This window comes from Euprymna scolopes, chromosome 17 (genome assembly GCF_053919585.1).
Source record: "Euprymna scolopes isolate OS-2025 chromosome 17, ASM5391958v1, whole genome shotgun sequence".
In the NCBI taxonomy this organism is placed as follows: Eukaryota; Metazoa; Mollusca; class Cephalopoda; order Sepiida; family Sepiolidae; genus Euprymna; species Euprymna scolopes.
Genome location: NC_136498.1, coordinates 32,094 through 54,355, shown reverse-complemented (window position 1 = coordinate 54,355; position 22,262 = coordinate 32,094). Strand labels below are relative to the sequence as shown.

General features: G+C 32.8%; 1 protein-coding gene across 1 annotated transcript; it reads right to left on the bottom strand.

Annotated features, from left to right (window-relative positions):
* Positions 1–1,266: 1,266 nt before the first annotated feature.
* LOC145296640 (uncharacterized) lies at positions 1,267–22,087 on the bottom strand. Its single transcript, XM_080142567.1, has 2 exons — positions 21,826–22,087; positions 1,267–4,016 (listed from the first exon to the last, which is right to left on the bottom strand). Exon 2 carries the CDS (start codon positions 2,462–2,464, stop codon positions 1,592–1,594), a length of 873 nt encoding a protein of 290 aa, XP_079998693.1. The 5' UTR covers positions 2,465–4,016; positions 21,826–22,087; the 3' UTR covers positions 1,267–1,591.
* Positions 22,088–22,262: the final 175 nt, after the last annotated feature.

The window sequence follows — 22,262 nt, the reverse complement described above, 5'->3', positions numbered from 1 at the left end:
TGGCTTAATGTCATGTTTGTTTGCCACATTTTCATTTGTGTAGCTATGGCCTGTTTGATTATCGGGTGTATCTTATATAGCTCTAGACAGCGTAGAAGCCATGTGTGTGGTACACTGTCATAAGCCTTCTGATAATCAATCCAAGCCATACTTAAATTTCGCTGTCTCTTCCTACAGTCTTCCAAGATAGTTTTATTTGTTAAGAGCTGGTCTTTGGTACCTAGACAGTCCCTCCTACAGCCTGCTTGTTCTTTTTCAAGATATGTGGCGCAGCAGTATGTGCCCGCGTGTGTTCCAACATACGTTTTTCTGTGTAAAGGAAGAGCCACATATTTCACAAGAAAATGGGTCCTCTTGAGTATATGTTCGAATATGTTTCAGCATACTTTGTTTTTGTGCAAAAATGGAGCCACATACTTCACATGAATATGGTTTTTCCTCCATATGTGTTTGCATGTGGTGCAACATACTTTTTTTTTCTATAAAAGAGTCACATACTTCACAGGAATACTGTTTTTCTCCAGTATGTGTCTTTATATGTTGCAACAGAGTATATTTCCTTGCAAAAGAAGAACCACATACTTCACATGAGTATGGTTTTTCTCTTTTTTTTTCATTTTTCTTAAGCTTTTTCTTCTAGGGGATGGGACAACCAACCAGATGTCTGACATTTACCCCTATTTTAGTGAGATGTTGTACTACTTGCTCGATTCTGAAAATGGTCTTTAATTTTCATAAGCTTGGGGTTACAGGAACTTATTATGTACTGACCTATGCTGACGATTGTGGCTCTGTGTTGATGATTGACTTCCGAGAGTCCCATACCTCCTTCTCGCCTGGGTAGGTACAAACGAGGCATGCACTGATTTCGATAAATAACTCGGTACAAGGTTAGCATTTTCCTTGTCTTTGTGTCAAGCCAATTTATGTCTTTCTGAGGCCAGTCAATAATGCCGAAACTATATGTTAGTACTGGCATGGCAAGTTGGTTAATTGCCGTAATTTTCTCCAGTATGTGTTCGCATATGTTGCAATAGACTTTGTTTCTGTGTAAAACATGAGCCACATACTTCACAAGAATATGGTTTTTCTCCAGTATGTGTTCGAATGTGTCGCAACATACTTTGTGTCTGTGCAAAAGAAGAACCACATACTTCACAAGAATATGGTTTTCGCCAGTATGTGTTCGCATATGTTGCAACATACTTTGTTTCCATGCAAAGGTAGAGCCACATACTTCACATGAATATGGTTTCTCTCTTTTTTTTTTCATTTTTCTTAAACTTTTTCTGCTAGGGGATGGGACAACCAACCAGATGTCTGACATTTACCCCTATTTTAGTGAGTCCAACCAAGAGATCTTTTCAGGATTCTAGCCGTCCCTTTCAGTGCAATCGTTTGTATTTCACTTGCACTTGGTTCACCGGGTATGCTTGCTATGTACTTTTTAAAGTTCTTTTTCATAAGCCCAGTTGCTCCTATGATGACTGGTATAATTGAAACGTCTTTTAATTTCCAATTTCGTTTCATATCATACATAAGTCCTTGATACTTTGTTATCTTTTCCCTCTCAGCTCTGTTAAGCCCTGAATCATTGGGTACACTGACCTCTATTACGGTCGCTTTTTTGCTTGCTGTCCCAAATCACTATATCTGGTTTAACAGCTGCGTTTTCAAGATATGTAGCAGTAGGGATTATGTAGTCATAGTGAATAGTGTAGTTATCATTCCCAACTGTTCGTTCGGGTATATGTTCCCAGGATTTTTTACTACACTGGATGTTGAGTTTCTTACATATCTTCCAGTGAAGGTATTTGCAAACTCCGTTATGGCGATCTGTATAATAACCATCTCCAAGTAGGACTTTGCAACCAGAAATCAGGTGGCCCACACTCTCAACCTCAGTGCTACAGAACCTGCATTTATTATTGTTGCTTAGACCACACATCTTTTTGAAGGCGTTTGTCATGAGGCCCTGGTCTTGTGCAGCCAATATCAACCTCTCTTGGTCGTAATGGAGGGATCCTCTTTTGAGCCAGTCCAGGGAACCATCCCTATCAATATATTCTTGGGATAGTTCAGTCGGTAGGTATTTTGCCCGTTTATGGTTGGTCCATTCTTCTGTTTTAACACTATGGAACTGGCTAGTGTATTTTTTCCGACTTTTCTGGGCTATGTCAGTGGCAGGCTTGTTTGGGTTCTCAGTATCATTTGTAAGGCAATCTTTTCCAAAATGAGTGGCAAGTTGTGTTATAGATGTTGTACTACTTGCTCGATTCTGATAATGGTCTTTAATTTTCATAAGCTTGGGGTTACAGGAACTTATTATGTTCTGACCTATGCTGACGATTGTGGCTCTGTGTTGATGATTGACTTCCGAGAGTCCCATACCTCCTTCTCGCCTGGGTAGGTACAAACGAGGCATGCACTGATTTCGATAAATAATTCGGTACAAGGTTAACATTTTCCTTGTCTTTATGTCAAGCCAATTTATGTCTTTCTGAGGCCAGTTTCTCTCCAGTATGTGTTCGCATGTGTTGTAACATACTTTTTTTCTGTGTAAAAGAGCCACATACTTCACAAGAATATGGTTTTTCTCCAGTATGTGTTTGCATGTGTTGTAACATATTCTGTTTCCATTTAAAAGAAGAGCCACATATTTCACAAAAATGTGGTTTCTCTCCAGTATTTGTTAGCATGTGTTGAAACATACTTTTTCTCTATAAAAAGCAAGATATGTCACAGTGTGGTTTTTCTTGTTTTATTTTCCTTTAGTCGACGTTCTAAGAAATCAAGGAGTCCCATAACAGAGGTATGCACTTGATCGCTATATAAGATACATACATATACAAATTTTTTATTAAAGTTTTTTAACTTTCAAACACTGAGTTTGTTAAGAAATTGAGAACATAATTTCCTCTCTAAAAGTGTCCATACAAATATGTTATAGTATATCTTTCTTTCTGGTGTTTTGATTTTACAGGATTCCAAGGCAAGAATTCAACTAGTCTGATCTATTATTCAGTTTTGTGTTGCTGCTTGAGGTAACATTACTTTGTAAAGGCATTATATTCCTTGTAAAAGCTACCGTGAGTTTACCATGAATAGAATATCATATTTAGCTGTGAATACTATGTGATTTTGAATATCTCGCCAGAGTTTACTTCTAAGAAAAAGCATCACCATGCCAAATTGTTTTGACAAACCCTTGTACAAAGAGATTTCAGAGACTCCAGGATAGTATCTAGTAGCCATTCAAGTTTGTTGCAAGATATCTTTTTGTGCAAAAAAATCCACATACTTTAAAGAATATGGTTCACATGTGTGGTATGCGTTCACATGTGTTGTAACATACTTTTTCTGTAATAAAAGCCACATACTTCACAAGAACATGATTTCTCCTTTTTTGTTTTATTTTACTTTAATCAAAGTTTTAGAAATGAAGAGGCTCCACTTCGTGGGGTTAACATGTGACCTCTTTATGAGATACATAGATATTCAAATGTTCCATTAAAGTTTTCTTTTACAGCTAAGGCACTAAATTAGTAAAAAATTTGAGCACATCGTTTTCCCTCTCTCCAACTGACCATTTCAACATGTTATAGTATACTTTTATTGTTGTCTCTTGGTCTTACTAGATACCAGAATGATATATTGTTTGGTAGTGAATCCAGCTTCATGCTGTTACTTGAGGTAACATCACTTGGAGAAGGTGCACTGTTTCTCATAAAAGTTCGTATGGGTCAACCATACCAAGATTTTGTCTCCACAATGTGTTTGTGCATGAAAGTCAGAGTTTATTTGTGGAAAAACACACTAACTTCACAAGAATATGAATCCCTTCCACTACTAGATGTATAGTTCATTTTTGAAGGCTTTTGATATTTTATATTTTTCAGTATATGTTTATTCTCTTTGTAAAAATTTCAAAATATATTTTTGTAAGGCATTTTCATACCGCAAATAACCAAGAGACTGTAGATCCAATGGTACTTGTTTTTTGGATGAATGATATTCTGCAAAATAAAAAGCAATTTAAAGATAAGTTTCAATAAAATATTTTAATTTTATACATATTCTGCAAAATTAAACAATATTTTAAATGTAGTCATATTCTATAAAAAATAAATCTGAAACCAAATAGAAGACATAATATTTTCAATATAATTAGTCAATTTTTTATTAAATCATATTTTGTGTAAAATTAACATTTAGTAATTTTATGAAACTCGTTTTCTTATTTACAGTTGAGAGAAGACCAAAATACTATTATAGTAGAAGGAAGACGAAAGCAATTACTGCTGCAAAAAGATATAAAGTTACCAAAGTTTAAATGGTTTTCCTGACAAATATTACAAATTATCTCAGTAACATGGTGATACATTTTATTTAAAACTGATAGTGCAAACCCCATCTAATCCAATATTGGATGGATTGAAAAAACAGTGTTCATGTGTTAACAATGCTTGATGAAGATATTTGGCTGCCTGATACCATACATGTAATGGGTGGTGCATTCATCATCTGCCAACAGTTAACTGAGGAAAATGGGATGTTCTGCCTCTAGAAAAGGAGTTTTATTCACATTTATATGTGCCATTCGCTGGAATGACAAAGGTAGATCTTGCAGATGTATTCCTTTGCTAAGTAAATGTGTCTCAGAAAAATATAAACACATTAATTCAACTTAACATTAACAGGTAACATAAATTGAAACAAATAGATATTGCCAAGTTTGTTTCAAGGAAAATAAGCTCCTTCTACAATACTTGAAAATTTCACACATCTGCCAGTATCCTATATCTATGTGATCAAGATAATGAACAAACATGACTTACACAAGTGACAGCGCTGTAGTCCATCTTGTCAGGTGATGGGACTAAGGAAGGAAAAAGAAAAGTTTTTGCTTGCAGATGGCACATTTATAGTCATAAGCATTAGGGTTAGGTGGCTATTAGAAGGGTAAACTGGAAATGACAGGCGTTGTGTGTTTGACATCCAAGAGGGAGAGAGAATAGACACTGAGAATTACAGTATGACTTAAGAAACGTTGGTACCAATTGTGCCATTGTGAGAAAGAGTTCTAATTTTTTTACACACAAAGTCTCCATTTGTCCATGTGTGGAATACTGTTGCCACATATAAATTGGTGTATCAATCACTCTTCTCTTTGGCAGGGTCCAAAAAAGCCTCTAATTTAAGAGATCTCACACTGTCTACAAAGCTCCACTCAATATCCTATTAATGCAATGCTGCACCCTTTTGCTTGTTTTACAAGCGTTTCAATAAAATGTAACTTGACGAACTTGTTGCACTAATCTCTCCCCAAAGTGTTTTTTAGTCACAAGTATTTGAATAGGAATGAAGGCAAAATGTCTATGCATTTTTTGATATTTTGAATAGTCAAAACTCCAGTTCTAATAAACCGATTCTAAAAAACTAAAGATAATATTTTTTTGGCTTCATACTGTTTTAAATAATACTTGATTTGAGTTTATTTAATGTAATAAAAAAATGGTGTGGTATTGCAACATTAACTTAGTAAAATTTTATTATGAAATTCTGAATGTATGTTTGAATTCAAAATTATTCTGTACAAGGTGGAACGATAAAAGTGTTGTTTTAAGAAAAAATACTATAGCTTCATTTTAAAACTTTTATTAAAAAAATCAACTCTGGTAACTTGATTATGTAGTAGAGCTAACATCTATTCAATGTAGCCACCTTTTGTCTCAACACCTCGATACTGATCCAGAACTTGGAGCATGCCTTTTCCACAAGCACCGGTGTGAGTTCTTCTGAAGCCAAGCCTGAGTCTCTTTGGATTTGTGGGCATGCACTGAGTCCTGTTGCCACATCCATGTTCTGCCAGTGGTCACCTGATTATATCAGGGGATCACCACTCTTCAGCATATCCAGGTATACTTTGGTGTTAACTTTCAGGCTGATTTAAAAGATGTGAAGCAGTATGATGTGGTATTCACTTGAAACCACACCAAAACCCACATATGTGTCTGGAAACTTTGTTTTCATCACCCTGGGCATATCCCTGTTGTTTGTAGCAATCCAACGATGCATTTTGAGAGTGTTGGTAAGGTCCTGTTGTCATAACTTCAATCGGTAGAGGGCATGTGTTGTAAAGAGGCTTATCTCCAATCTCGCTCATTGAATATTGTGTCACTGATATTTTTAAGAAGGCTCCCATTGCTTATGAGATTTGTACACAATTGGTCAACTAGTAGATGGTCTGCAACGAAAAAAGAAAACCAGTTTTCATTAAGCAGAAATTGAATCATTTTGCCTTTTCTAGAGCAACAGTTTTATCGTTCCACCCTGTATTAAGCTCAATGTGTTGCTTACAATGTAAATATGGTGTCATTTTCTTACTGATGCACAAAATCATTAATAGTTTAGTTTTACATTTTACATTCAAGAGGAAACTTAGCTTAAATAGTTTTTGAATGTACAAATGAATATTATTACTGTGTGTTTTAGTTTTATCTTCAATGTATTTTAGTAATGTAAGTTATAGCATCTTAAATTTTTATAATATATCTCTTTTTGTTAAATTAAATTAATACATCTCTTTTTATCAAATTAAATATGAATCTTTTTAAATTAAATTAACGTTTTTATAACACTTCTATTGTACAAAGTATTTTTTTCCTTGTTCCATTGTTAAATTTCATTTTCTGTCATTTTTATAGTTTTATTTTTGTTGAATTTTATTGTTATACTTTATTTATTTATAATTAAATTTTTCTTTTTTAATTTTTCTTTTTTTTAATTTCCATTGTAATATTTCTCTTGTAATATTTTGTGCCTTTTTAATGTAAAAAATATATGAATAAAATACATAAATAAGAATCATAGAATTTATTGTGTTAATATTATTATTATTTGGTTTGTAAAATATTATTTATCCATGTAATTCTATTTTTAGATATTGCACTCATTTATGAAGTATATTTACAATATCATTTCAAAAATGAAAGACATGCTTTTGATTTCTCATTGGTAAAAATGTGGAGATAAAATTCTTATGTTTTATATACAAGATTTTTAACACAAAAAATTAAATCTCATACGTTTTTATTTGAATATAAATATAAATCTAAGATAAAATAAGTTTTTTTTACAATTATTTTTTCTATTTTAATTACATTCATTTTTTTATAATTTTTATTTAATATTTCATTTCCTTTTAATGTAAAAAACATGAAAATATTAAAATAAAAATCGTAAAATTTATTGTGTTAAATGTTATATGTTTAGTTAGTAAAATATTGTTTATCCATCTAATTCTATATTTAGATGTTGAATCAGTTAGAATATTTAATATGTCATTTGAAAAATGAAAGACATGATATTTGAAGTACAAATATATTAGATCATAACTTTTATATAATTTAAAAGAGAATTTTGTTTTAAATAAAAATCAATGCATAGAAATCTCTAAATATTTTATAGCCTACATTTAATTTTTATATTTTGGTTAATACTTCTCTCAAAGACCTATGAACTAGTTTTTATTTTATTCAAATTCTTCAAATTTCGTATTTTTGTTAAAAATACAAGAAACTGAACATTTTTGAGTAGAACCTTCATAAAGTTTCTGGGGATCAAATTAACTATTTTTTTACATAGTAAGCACTTATCAAGGTCCGAAGGCCACTCAAGGATAAGAGTTAATGAGTGTACAGTAGTCAATGGGACAATATCATAGTAATCGTTAGTAGTGAAAATTATGTAAATTGGATTACTTAAGGGGTTTGCTCATTAAGAGTTTGTATACATTGGACTTGAAGACAACTAAATTGTAGTCAGCTAAAAAGCAGGCAAACAAAGGAGTGTTCCACAGATGTGCAGTTCTCAGAAAGGAGCTTTGTTCATGGAATCTACATTTAGGTTTAGACACAGATAAAGGTTGGGGGAAATTATTGATAGTGGTTTTAGATAGACAAGTGTTTTTCATGAAAATTTGGCATTGGGGACCATACATTGAAGCTCACACAAGCACTTGCCATAAAAATAACGATAAATCAGAAACAGACTCGCAACATCACTTCTGTGGGAAAGAGATTGCAGAGAAGAGAAAAGGACATCCCCACTAAGCTACAAAGTCTATTTTGAACTCTGTAAAGGCAGGATAAGTCCTTTCTAGCAGCTTCAGCTCAGATGTGGCTACAGAACTCAATCCTTGGACGTACCTGGCGCTTATATAGGTAGAGAATTGCATCAGCAGTGAGATATCTATTGGAGTGGTAGAACGATCCCACTATTTTTCTAGAAATCTTGGCAACGGATTTGATGTACATGTTCTATTTCAGATCAGGAGTAAAGTCAAGCCAGAAGCTTGTCAAAATATGGAGCTTCCCCAAGATGGGAGCCATTTATTTCAATTGATGCCAGATGGGGATCAGAGCACTGATGATGAAAAGATAGAAGCTTGGTTTTAAATGTATCAAAAGTAACCAGCCATCTTTTCCCCCATTGTACCACATGCTCAAGATCAAGATCAGAGGAGAGATAATCAAAGAGAACTTGGTCATTTATGGCTTTTGATGTGTTGCCATAGATGGTAGTGTTATCAGCATAAATGTCTACGAATGATCTTAAGATGTGATTTAGGAGGTCATTGATGCAGATCAGGAGAAGAGTTGGGCCCAGGATTGACCCCTGTGGGACTCCAGTATTAATACGAAGGATTTCTGATTTCTGCCCATCAACCACTACTCTTATAAACCTATCAGAGAGAAATGATTTAAGATATTTCCAACTATACCACAGCTGGAGATCTTGAGGAGTAGACCTTCATGCCATACCCTATCAAAGGTCTTTGGTATGTCAAGAGCAATTGCCCTAGAAACGAAAGCCCCATTAAGAGATTTGCTAATCCTATGAGATATAACTATTAGCACATCTGCTGTAGATCTAGCAGAATGAAAACCATATTGCATGTCACTAAGAAGGTCATTTTTGCCAAGGTGGTTGACTACTTCTCTATTTACCACAGATTCCAGTAAATTACTCATGATGCACAAGAGACTTATTGGTCTGTACTGAGAGGGAGATGACCGATCACTTGAATCCTTAAATACAAGGAATGGTGATGAGATTTTCCAAGATGTTGGGAAACAATTCTCCTTAAGACAATGCTTAAACAGCTTTGTAAATATGGGAGCTAGTTCTGGTTAAAGCTTCTCCAGCACTATAATTGGAATGCCATTAGGGTCAGTTGCTTTACTGAAATCAAGACTTGTGATTAGCTTGGCAACATTACATCCAGATATTTGTAAGTCACATAGCATGTTTTCAGACACAGGAGGAAATATGGGGGTTGGCAGCCTTAATCGCATGGGATAGAATAAGCTGCAAAGTTCTTGGCAAATAGTTTGGCTTTGTCTGATGCTGATGAGGTCGCCTCAGGCCGATTGATGATGGTTGTGATAGAGACCATGGTTCTGTTCAGGACCCTGTTTGCTATTTGCCAAAACTGGTGGAAACCAAGCCGCTGCTCAGCTACTTTGGGCTTAATGAACTGAGCATACAACTCTCTCGCGTTCATTATTACTATTTTACAGTGGTTGTTGGCAGTCTTGAAAGCAGTTTTAGTCTCAGTACATCTATTATGTTGGAAGCAATGGAAAAAGTCATTTTTGTGCGCAATGGCAGCAGCACATTCTGGAGAGAACCACAGTTGGCCGTTAGTTTTTGCTGGAATTTTTGGAGGGTATAAAGTAGTCTATACCTACAATTAACTATTCCGTCAGGTCCAATACTATAGAGGACCCATTCTTTTTAAACATGGAACACAGAGGTAGATCTGATATAAATGTACAGAAGCTATTCCAGTCAGCCATAGAGAATCGATATACTGTATGATAGAGAGGCATGCCTGAGGATTTATTACATTTTGTTTTTATCTTTTGTTTTTATCCAGTGGAGATAGAATGGATGATGAACATAGCTATGGGCAAGTTGTGAGAAAAAGGTTTAGGAGACTTGCATACTGACCATCAGTGTCAGGCACATGGGTGGGTTCATGAACAACCTTAGTTAGGTCATAAGCAATGGAGAAATCATGACAGAATTTCCCCTCATTATCTGTCTTGTTTGAGTGAGTTAACTATTCCACATTGTGAACATTGAAGTCTCCACAGATGTGAATGTTAACCGAATGATGAGCAGACAGGATGTGGTCAATTTTCTCAGATATACACTTAAAAATAGTAACTAAGCTATTGTGGGAGTCTACGTTGGAAGTTGGAGTTCTGGGTTTAATAGTGTATCTTTTCTGGAGATTTTTCATGATGGAGTTTTGGGATCTTAAAATATCTATTATCATATAAATAAAATAAACTCAAGTAATTAAAATAATAATTAAAGAACTAATAAAATCTAAACATTTTTACAGATTCGAATAATTACTAGATATTAAAACATATTTAAATATTAAAGAAGTCTGTTTTCTTTAATAGTTAGAATCTACTGTTGACGTTTATAATATATGCAGTTTAGATTTTTTGGAATAAAAAAGATTTTTTGTTTCTCATTAGTAAAATTGTATTCATGAAATTTTAATTTTCTTTATATATTTTTAACACTAAAAAAATCAAATCTTATTCATTTACTTTTAATATAAATATAAATCTAAGATGACATAATATAATTTAAGTTCAAATAATTTGAAGCTAAGATAAAATTATTTAATTGCAGTGTAAAACTACTAAATTATCAGAAAACAAATATTTGTTTTGAAAATACAAAAATTAGGCACATAAAGGAAAATATTAGTTAGAAATTATTTCATTGAGAGAAAAAAATGATAAAGTTGACATTTAATATAGAAACAATTTTTACATCAAAATGATTTTAAGCCTTCACAAATTACAATCAGAAAAAAATTGACGAATGTAATCACTCAAAATATAATGCAATGTTGTTAATGAAGAACTTAGATAAGCTTTTGTGGAATTGTCTTTATATTATAATCAATTGCATACTTGTTTGTAAATGTGATTAATTTAGATCTAAATACATCTCAATTTAAAACATTGACCATTGTAAATTTTAGATTTGAACATTAGCCATCAGATCCAAAATTATTCAATGTTTCCAAAGCTATGATTTTTTAAAGTTGTTTCAGTAATTTGAAGTGTTTATAAATGCAGAACAAAGTGTTTATAGATGCAGAACAAAGAGTGAAATTTTATTTAGTGTTATTTAACAATATAACTGTAAGCACATCATCATATTTATCATGCATCAATAAGAATAAAAGTTACAGTCAATAAACTCTTGATAAGTTTCAAGCTGTTCCATTTTTGCAGTCCCTGAGGATTTCCACAAGAGCAGTCGCTTGTTGCTGCCGGTCTCCACCAGTGGAGGTTAAAGGCTGTTCTTCCAGACTGTTCTTGTTTGGTTCAGGGTAAACTAATTATTTCTTGAGAGATCGATTCTCTTTGTTCTTTTGGTTCTTAGTTGGCTTCGTTCAAGTAGTTATTCAAGTGATTTTATCCGTAATGTAGTAGTCCTGTGGTGTAAATGAAGAAAAAGAGAAACAAGAATGACCGACCGCGTTTTTGTGTGGCTTACCTCGTGTTCATAATGAAGAAGAAAGAAACAAAAATGGCTGCCCTGTTTCTTTATATGCCTACAGGGTGACCACGAGGTATGCAAATGAGATGCTCCTGATTGGAAATAAAAGAGGAGTGATTTGGGGAAGGAGGGAATTCTGAAGTTTGATTGCGAGCAGAGAAGGTGTATTTGCAGAAGAGAAAAGCTAAAGTTGCAGAAGTTCGTTTTGGAGTGGAAAGAAGACGCGTCAAGTGGGAACGGGAAGGTGAAAGTTCGGACAGCAGTGTCACGCAAGCGACATTGTGCAAGTTTAAGATTCACTGTATTGATGAAATGTATGATTTAATTTAATTTTAATTAGTTTTGTGAACAAATTAGATATGTCATATGTCAGTTTGCTATTTTTTTGGAATTCTCACATGCATTATTTGAGATAGTGAGGAAAGTACTATGTCAAGCAATTTGTACATTTGTATGACAGTAAGATTGATCTTAGTTTCCAGTGATTTGTAGTATGCATTATTTAGTACAGTGTTTATTGATTTTGTATGGTACAATCTATTCCAAACTTCACCTCAATATTTAGTAGCAAAATAAAAAAGTGCTAATGTTGTTGTATGCAAAATTTTAGTGTTAGCATCCTCATTTGAACTTGTGAATTTGTCAGCAAATTGTTCCTGACAGCAACTTTTCCCTTCATCTTGCAGTTATCATGGAATGACAGGGTTTAGTCCAGTGTGACACTCAGTTAGACAGGAAACTGGCATTTTCTAGTTAATTGTCATGCCAGATTATCCTAAGCTTCCTGGTTGGCTCATAGTTGTTGAGATGAAATGTGCAAACCTGTGTTTTTACTGAATTAGTATTCACTACATTGTTTTTATAGTATTATGTCAGAGTAATAAGAGTGTTTGTAAGTCACTGTTACATATTGTTGTAGCTTCATGCTTCAAATCCCACACAAAATCAAGTACAAATAGACAAAAATTTATAGAAGTTAGAAATAATTGTAAGAGTGAAATAGCTGCAACTAAAAGAAGACATACCAAAGTAACCAGGAAACATATCAAGTTGCAGATAATAGGATCTCATAATTCCTGGAAAATTTAAAATAGTGTGGTGAATAATGAACACTCCACAATTCCCCCACTATTAAACAACTATGAAATTGAGAAAGCTGACCTGCTCACTTAGCAGTTTGTCTCCAACTCTGGCTAAGACCTCACAAACAACTCCCTCCCAAATTTATATTGCAGAAAGAAACCACACTTGTAGATCTGAAAATCACTGTTCTCATTTCTGTAATATCATAAAAACCCTAGATACCCGCAACACCTTTCAAGTGTGTGGGTCTGATTGAACTCCTGAAATACTCATTAGGAAATGCTCTGCTGAGTTAGAGATTCTCCTCTCCAAATCTTTTAACAAATGCCTAGCAGAGTTTTGCTTCCCTGATGGCTGGAACATTCCCTTGGTGGTATCAGTATTAAAGAAATCTGACAAATGAAATGACTCACTGAATTATCACCTTGATTGTCTATAATTTTTTCTGGGAATTAATCCCTATTTAAGTCGCATAAATTATTTTGACATCGAAGTTGTGTTTGTGTTTGATGAAACATTGCCTTATTCCCAAAGCAGTGAAAGAAAAAGGTTGGAAGTCTTATAAACTCTCGGCATTGTACTTAAAAAGCTTTTTCTTTTACTTCTTCCCAAGCAGCTGTCATCCTTTTTCTCTTCCTGACTGACAACAGCCTCACATAAATGAGATAATCTCACTGCCATCGAAAAAAAATCAACAGCTTTTTATGCTGCCACCTTGAACCTGGGTTTCAAGTTGGATTGCCAGTTCTTCTCTATAGAGGGCACATTCCAAACATGGGTACTTATTGCTGTGGCTTTCCACACCGTTATTACACCTTTCCCTAATCTCATGATCACATAGGCGACATCCCAGTGGTGGTCATTTTTATTGGGTACTCCTTTGCAGAAGTAGGGCTTCTTCAGAACTGTGGGCTTACTTAGGAGCATGTGTTTCAACTTCTGTCTCATGGAAATCGTTCAGCTTTGTTTCATCGTCGTCATATACTAAACTCTCTGATCCACTCTCCATAAATAGTATGCTGTCAGAATCTTCTAGTAGTGATTTGTTTCAGAATAGTGGCACTGCTTGACTATACCATTTCCAACTGGAACATCCATACAATGAAATCTTAGGTTCACACCCCATTTGTTTGTGAATGTTCTGAATTTCTGGTTGCAGAAAGCTGTGTCATTATCCATGATTAGTTCCTGCAGTGGGTCACATTCACCAAAGACTGAAACCACTATCAAAAATTTTCCCCACTTTATCTGTGCCAAAACCAAAACGTAGATTCTATGAACAAAGCTTCTTTCTTAGAAGTTTACACCTGTGGAACTCTCTTCTGTTTGCCTGTTTCCCACCTGACTACAACTTGGATGTCTTCAAGTCCAACATAAACAAATTCTTGATGAACCGCCCCCTTAAGTAAGACACTTTATCAAATCTCCAATACTAATGATTATTACGATACTATCCCATTGATTACTGTACACACAATAACCCTTATCCCCGAGTGGTTTCTGGGCCTTGATAAGTGGTGACTACCATGTAAAAGAAATAAAGAAAGACCAGGTTCAGCTCACAAATCACACTTGCTGAATCCTGTCATGCTAACCGTCTCCACACCGAAAACTGTGATAGGCCACAATTTGTAATAGTTAGAAAATCATAAGCACTGTAGTGTAATGTCCATTTCCAACCACCGCCAATCACTGCTCACCTCTAATTTTCTCTTCTGCCAGTGAACTGGAACTGGACATATAGACTGGCATCCTTTGCACATTTTTATAGCCAAGTTGACTGCTGCTGTCATCATGGCAGAGCAAAGTCTTTGAGCAAAATAAGTGGTACATTGCACTCTTGGGTGTCCACTGTTTTTGTGAATGGACATGAGGCAGGCTGTGTCTAGTCAGCTACATGCTCTGCATCAATAGGGGCTCAGATCCCCCATCTTTCTTCATGGCATTGAACCATCACTTTGGCATACGCATCAATTGGTTGGCCATATTGTGAATTGATGCAACCAATTTCATATCCACTGAGCCCTCATATTCCTTTACCAGTTCTTTGAGTTTACTTCATCATCTCTGAATCAACATCTTACTGGCAGCCTTAGTGTGAATTTATGTTTTCCAACTGAGTGTCTGACACCCAGTTGTACATACAAGCAGAGTGTCTTTATATCTGAACTGAAGTACCACATTAATTCCTTTCAACATCCAGTTTGACCAGATTAATATGTTGCGCATCATTTTTGGGTCGCAGCTAACAAGCAACTTCCACTACCATCCCATGTCTTTCCAATGCAATGCATTAACCCATATGTTCAGTTCCTGGCTGTCTATGCACCATTCCCCACAAGCTGGATCATTCTGTTTCACTGAATCTACCATCTCACACATCATATTCTGTAATAAGAAGTTTGTCATCTTGTCATCCCAGTTGGTAATGATTGAAGTAGGTCTCCTCTTGACAATACTGCATGCCACACACATACCAGGAGGTGCCCAACAATCCCTTCACACAAAGAGAATTTGGTTCAATATGGTGATAATATTAGGAACTTCTGGGACTGCATTTCCTTGTTTCTACCATAAGACCACATACTCTCTTGAGACTGGTCCGCCATCTTGTAAATGCTAAGCTTCTTTCTTACTAATAGTATAGATTTAGGCAAGATCGTTCTACTGCAGATATTGAACTGTTATCTCTGACCATATATACTATGTACTGGATAAGGCAGTGTAAGTTGTAGCACCTTTTTTTACAAATACAGGGTGTTGCTAAATGAAGGAAGAGACTAAAAAATTGTTATCACATGCAGCAGTATGACTGCGACAATCGTCAAGTCAACTAGACAATAAATATACTCTGAACACTTTCATCTACATGACTGAAGATGGAAAATGCCATCGATATGACTTGACACAGTACCAAACACTTCCGTCGACACAATCCAACACAGTACCAAACAATTCCATTGCCACTACTCAATATGATCCTGAACATCTCTGTTGATATGATTCTGAATACCTCCATCGAAATGACCTGACACAATCCCGAATACCTCTGTCAAAATGACCTAACACCATCTTGAACTCCGTCAAAATGACACAATCCCAGACAGCTATATCAAAATGACACAACACAGTCCTGAATTTCCTCAAAACATGGTACCAGAGCAACTTCGGCAGTTACTAACTGAACAACTCTGGCAGCGTCTTTTTATAGCACTTGGAAAAACTCATTTTTACTGTAGGTAGGCCTGACTAAAACATTGACACACAATTCTTGAGCACTTCCATGCATGCTCGTCACACTCCTTCCTGATCTCAGGATTATATAAATGGCTATATTGGGCTGACTGCTTTTTCCTGGTACTTTGCCTGTATAATGCAGATTCAGGAACTTTCTCAATGATGCTTTCGTTTGTCACATCATTGAACTTTTCTAGACCCTTAAAAATGAAATTGAAAAAAAAATATATTGTACATACCCTTTATGGAATTATGTCTCATACAAAAATTATATTGTATACACCGTTATGGAATTGTTTTTTGATCTAGTAATTCTGTTTTGTTTTTTTTACAGATGAAAATCAAATTTTAATGAGATCAATCTTGTTACAGCCATCTTGCTTATTTTGCAGACGAGGTGTGGGGATGGCTTTAAACGAAAAAGGGATTAACAAAGGCAAAATGAAAAAGGGATTAAAAAGGGACAGAGAAACTGTAAAATAAGTGAAAAAAACTAAAATATTTATCTAGCTATTTTTTCTGCCCATGTTTCAAAATAATCTCATCAAATTTTGATAAACTTTATACTAGGTACAGGCAAAATGAATGCCACTACTCAAAATGTATAAACATTTTGACCCCTCCCTTTACTTAAAAATTCACCAAAAATCAAGAAAGTAACCAATTTTAATTAAATTTTCAGTATTTATCAAATAATGATTGCGGAATATAATGAACTAATTATTTTTATTTAAATATTAGTGAAAATGTATTATTTTGTTTAAACAAAAAATACCTTTACTAAAGTTATGGTTTTCAGTAGTAAATAAAAAATGCAAGAATTTATTTTTGCTTTTTTATATAAATAAAACATTTGTAACAATAAAAAATAAAATAATTTTTACAGGAACATTACGAAAAAAGCCCCTAAAGTCTGTATTAATGAATTTGATATAACTCTAAGAAAAATGAATTTCTCAAACTACCGATATTACCATTGAATTAATCATTGTTTATTTAATATTTTCACACAAAAAAATTATAATAGCAAAAATATTTCTCCTTTTTTTTTTTAAATTACAGATTTCGCATAATTTTTATATGCAAGATTTTAATAATTTCCTTGCTCGCAAGAATGTGACACTTTCGGCGTAACATAATTTTTATATAATTTTGAATAATAATAAAAAAAATTTTAAAACAGGAACATAAAAAATAAATTAACAAATGATAAAAATTGATACAAATATTCAGAATAGGAATGTATGGATGCATGTCTGGGGGGGGGAAAGAAATCTGACACCCCTACCTCCTTTTACTATCATGACTTCAGTTTGAAACAGCATTTCGATTGGCTGAAATTTTGGGCCTCCTTATAATCTTGTTTACAAACCATTATTTGTTGTGTTTTTGGTGAACGGTAAATTACTTGCTTTTTGAGGGCTAATTATTTTTGCACAAACAAGATTTTTTTTTATTTAATTCAATATCTTAGGACTTTACTAATTATCTTTTAAATAGACCCAGAAAACTAATATTTATCTTTTAAAGGATTTTTACAATGAATTTATTTAACTTCAAAATTTAGCTGAATTGAGTAGCTCGCTATGAAAACATTTTTCATAACTTTTTTTATTTCATGTGTACAAATATTTTTTTCCTTTTGGAAATTAAGTTTAGTCCTTAATCTTTCAAATACAATCAAAAAGTAGTAGGAAACCCACAAAAAAATTAAGATAAATCGGCTTTCCAAACTAGGTCCACCTATTTTTGCCCACTCATTTTTGCCTGTTCCTACTTTATAAGGTGGTGTCGATGTCATTAAAATTTGATTTTCCTCTGTAAAAAATAAAAAATTACTTGATCAAATTAAATGAATTTTTGTTTTTTATAACTTAATTCCATAATGGGTATGTACTATGTAATTGTTTTTCAATATTTTCATTTTTTAAAAATGTCTTTATTAAACTAAACAAGTACCAAAAAAGATATCGTAAAACTTGAAAATACTACTTAAAAAATAGGCTATCTAAAATCATTTGCATATCTAAACCGTTTTGCATATATTTTAAGGTATTAGATTTTAATTTAAGGTATGTAATAACAAAACTACGTATTTGCTATGGTTTCCAATCATCCTCAGGGAACTTTATATATATATATATATATATATATATATATATATATATATATATATATATACAGTAAAACTCCTTTAATTTGAACTTCCTCTAAAGTTGGACTTCCTCTAAATCTGGACTTTCTCTAAACTTGAACTGTCTCGTCATTGAAATTGTATTAGCATATTTGATGCAGAGTTGCAGTAAAACTGTTTACATGGTTTAGTCAGATATTGCGCAGAAATGTTAATATTAGTACTCTGTAATTAATGTAGATTAGCTATTGATAATTAATTTACACTAACTGTAATTTTTTTTTCGGATTGCTATATTTAAAATAGTGTAAAACAACCCATCACAATGGGTCTAGAAAAAATTCTTGAAGCCAAATGGTTACCAACCAACCACGCTTTTCTTAAATCACTTAATGCAAATGGTGTTGAAATGTGGGTGCAACAAGATGAGGAAACTACTGATCAATATCCTGAAAGCAGTAATGGTGATGAAAATAGCGACAGCTCTTATTTTCTTGACCCTAATGTAAATATTCAACAACACTCTGATGAAGCAATATCATGAGATATTCATGAATGATGCAGAAAAGTCTATGGAGATGGTTATAAAATTTCTAGAAAAAAGTCCTTACTTTTAGTGACAACTATGTTTTGCAAGCAATGTCACTCCGAAGAGATATATTCATAAAGAAGGTACAGAACCAAGAAATTGTACATTTTCGTGATCGTTTACGGAATACAATGGCAGCACCTGAGAGCTCAATCAATGAAAATAAAAACTGCAATGAGACTCATTCGATGAATAAATAAAAAAAACTGTATTTTACATAAATGTATGATTTCTGTAGATGATAACTTAGGTAATAAATACCTAACAAGTAAGAGTAGATTTAATTTATTTTCAATGTTTTTGTTCCTGGTAATAATATTTAACAATTCTTACTTATTCTTAACTCAACTTAATATATACTTGAAGTATCATATAGCAATGAATTTCATTTACTATTTCTTAATTCTTAGAAAATTAAACTGCAACACTTTTTTATCACGACACTTGAAAAGCATCCTCTAATTTGAATGAAGCGGATGTTCAAATTATAGGAGTTATACTGTATATATATATATATATATGTATATATATATATATATATATATATATATATATATATATATATATATATATTAGATTAGGGACGATTGTATAAAATTCTAAATTGTCGTTCTTCGTTTGCTAGGTAGGGGCAATTAATGGCTGCTTCAGTAGGGGGTGGCATGGTTTTTAACGCCAGTTAATCATAATAATTTTTATAATTTTCGAGTACTTTTTTTATTGTATTTGAAAGATTATAGCTTAAAGTTAATTTCTCAAATGAAAAAAGTGTGTGAAAGAAAAAATACATGAAATAATTTTATCTCAAATCTGAAAAACCCTAGATATTCATCATGGCAAGAAAAATATAAATTTTCTGGAAATAATTCCAAGTTAAGTATTAAGTTAAAGTCTTAAGATAATGAATTAATACAATAAATGTACTTAACTTTTGCTAAAAAAAAAGTAATAATTATCCAAAAATTTATCACTGGTAGGAACGAGCATTGTTTATCGTAGCCATAAAACCTCTGGCGACAAAATAGAAATATGTATGGAGGGGCAAATTAGACATAATTTATGTCTTTATTTAACATTATTTTAGCATACAAGCGACTCTTTTATTTTTTGAGTCGCAGACCCTCCTTCCTTCATTTAAAAATGCATAAAAGTTAATTAAATTCATTAATTATACTACTGACAATTTATTCTTTGAAAAAAAAAATGTTAGCACCATTATTTATTAATATTAATACAGAATTACAATTGGTTAAGAAAACAATTTATAATCATTGAAAAAATTACCCACTGAAAAAATACAGACTTACATTAAAATTTATCTAATGTTTAGCTGAAATTTAAAGTTGATAAACACAGTTGAAAAGAGGAGGAGGTTGGGCAAAACAGACTGGTTTTCTTTTCAACTCTGTACTCTGGGAAATTCCCAGGATACGGTCCCTGAAAGATTGTCGACGACGTTGCAACAGATTCGTCTGTTGCAACCACAAGGTCACTTAGTTGATAATTCGTATTAGTTGACCAATACTCACACAAAAAAAAACAAAAAAACAGCGACTTGGAACGTTCGTATAATTTTTGCCATTTTTTAATTAAATTATTTTTCTATGTTCCTGTTTTTTAATTTAATTTTTTTTACTGTATTTTCCAAGATTATATGAACATTATTTTACGTTGATAATTATACGTTCTTGCATGCAATGGAAATATTAGAATCTTACATGTAAAGATTACGTTAAAAATGTAAGCGTAAAAAAAGTAGAAATAATTTTTGCAATTATAATTGTTGTTTGTGAAAATTATTAAATAAACAATACTTAATTCAATGATAATATTGGTAGTTCAAGAAATAAATTTTTCTTCGAGTTATATCGAATTCATTAATACGGACTTCAGGGGATTTTTTCGTAATGTACCTGTAAAAATTATTTTATTTTTATTTTATTGTTACACATTACGATGCTTTATTTATATAAAAAAGCAAAAATAAATTCTTGCGTTTTTTATTTACTACTGAAAACCATAACTTTACTAAAGGAATTTTTTGTTTAAACAAAATAATACATTTTCACTAATATTTAAATAAAAATAATTAGTTCATTATATCCCGCAATCATTATTTGATAAATACTGAAAATTTAATTAAAATTGGTTACTTTCCTGATTTTTGGTGAATTTTTAAGTAAAGGGGGGATCAAAATGTTTATACATTTTGAGCATCGGCATTCATTTTGCCCGTACCTAATATATTTTTATTTGATTGAAATAAAAATTAACGGCGCTTCTACACTATTGGGACGAAATTTCGGAAATCGTAATACTGAATTTCACATGAAAACAATGGTATCGACGTATTCCTCGTATTTTTAAGATGATTATATCCAAAAATTACGAAAATCGATAAGGTAGAAAATTATTTCTTAAAGAAAATAAACAATAGAATTTGATGTAAACGATCGTAAGACAAAGGAGAGTTAAAAAGGGAGGTCATTTTCCATTTTGATTTAAACAAAATGGCGACGATTTTTCACCTGCTAATACGATTAAAGTGGTTTTGTTCAATAATTCAGTAATATTCAGGTAATTTCGACTGCATAATTTCGAAGGTACCATTGTTGTAACTTATTAGAATTGACAAAAAAATCAGTTGAAGCCATTGTTTTTTTTTTTTTTTTGTCTTTTATCCGAAAATTCCATTTATCGATTACAAAATCTCGTCCCACTTCTGTAGAAGCGCCAAATTAACTTATTTTATTGTTAAGATGCTCCAACGTGAATAAATTTCTATTGAGGCGCGTCCACTTCGATGATCTATCTACCCTCCTACACAAATTCCGGGTTTACAAACCTGAATTAAAAAAAAAAAAAAAGTATGAATCCCCGAACCTATTGAACGTTTTAGTGAGCAAAACCACTAAAAGCTTTTCGAGATAGGTAGAGGAGTAACTTATCTTGCCTTTGATAACATTTATTTGCTATACTTTTAAAATTTTGGGGCCATTTTTTTTTCATACTTCAGTGTATTGTAATAAAAACCGCAAGTTCCGCTAAGACTGGCCGTCTACTCCCACGCTTAAACCTTATCCTATAATGGCCTTCCAAACTTAGTGGTTACTGGTGACCTCCTATGCCCCCAAAAGATTATTTTAAAAGTTATGGAATTAAAAAAAAAAAAAAATCTTACCTTTCACTCCAGAAATTCAATACGAAAAAAAACAAAAACAAACGAGGATGATTTTTTTTTCTTTCATGTTTAAAACAGACAGTTTGTTCTGTTCGCGAGAATTTTTATTTAGTAAATTGATCCAACTACTGATTTTTGTGCCCAATTCATTCAGAAATAAAATATTTAAAAGATGAAAAGCACAATTTAAACGTGAAATTATTTAAGTAAAAATCAGTTGCTAGAGAACAATGAATTTAAGTCACCGTAACACGGTGTAATCACTATTTCATTCCTCGTGTAAAAATGTCTGTTCATTAGTTCAGTGTGCGGATTTGTTTCCCTATTTTCTTTTTTCTTTTTTTTTTTTATTGCATTTTCACCACAAAGCACAGTGCCACTTTGATATAGGGGGGCTACTATCCGGTAAATAAATTGCAGGTATACTATGTAAGGAG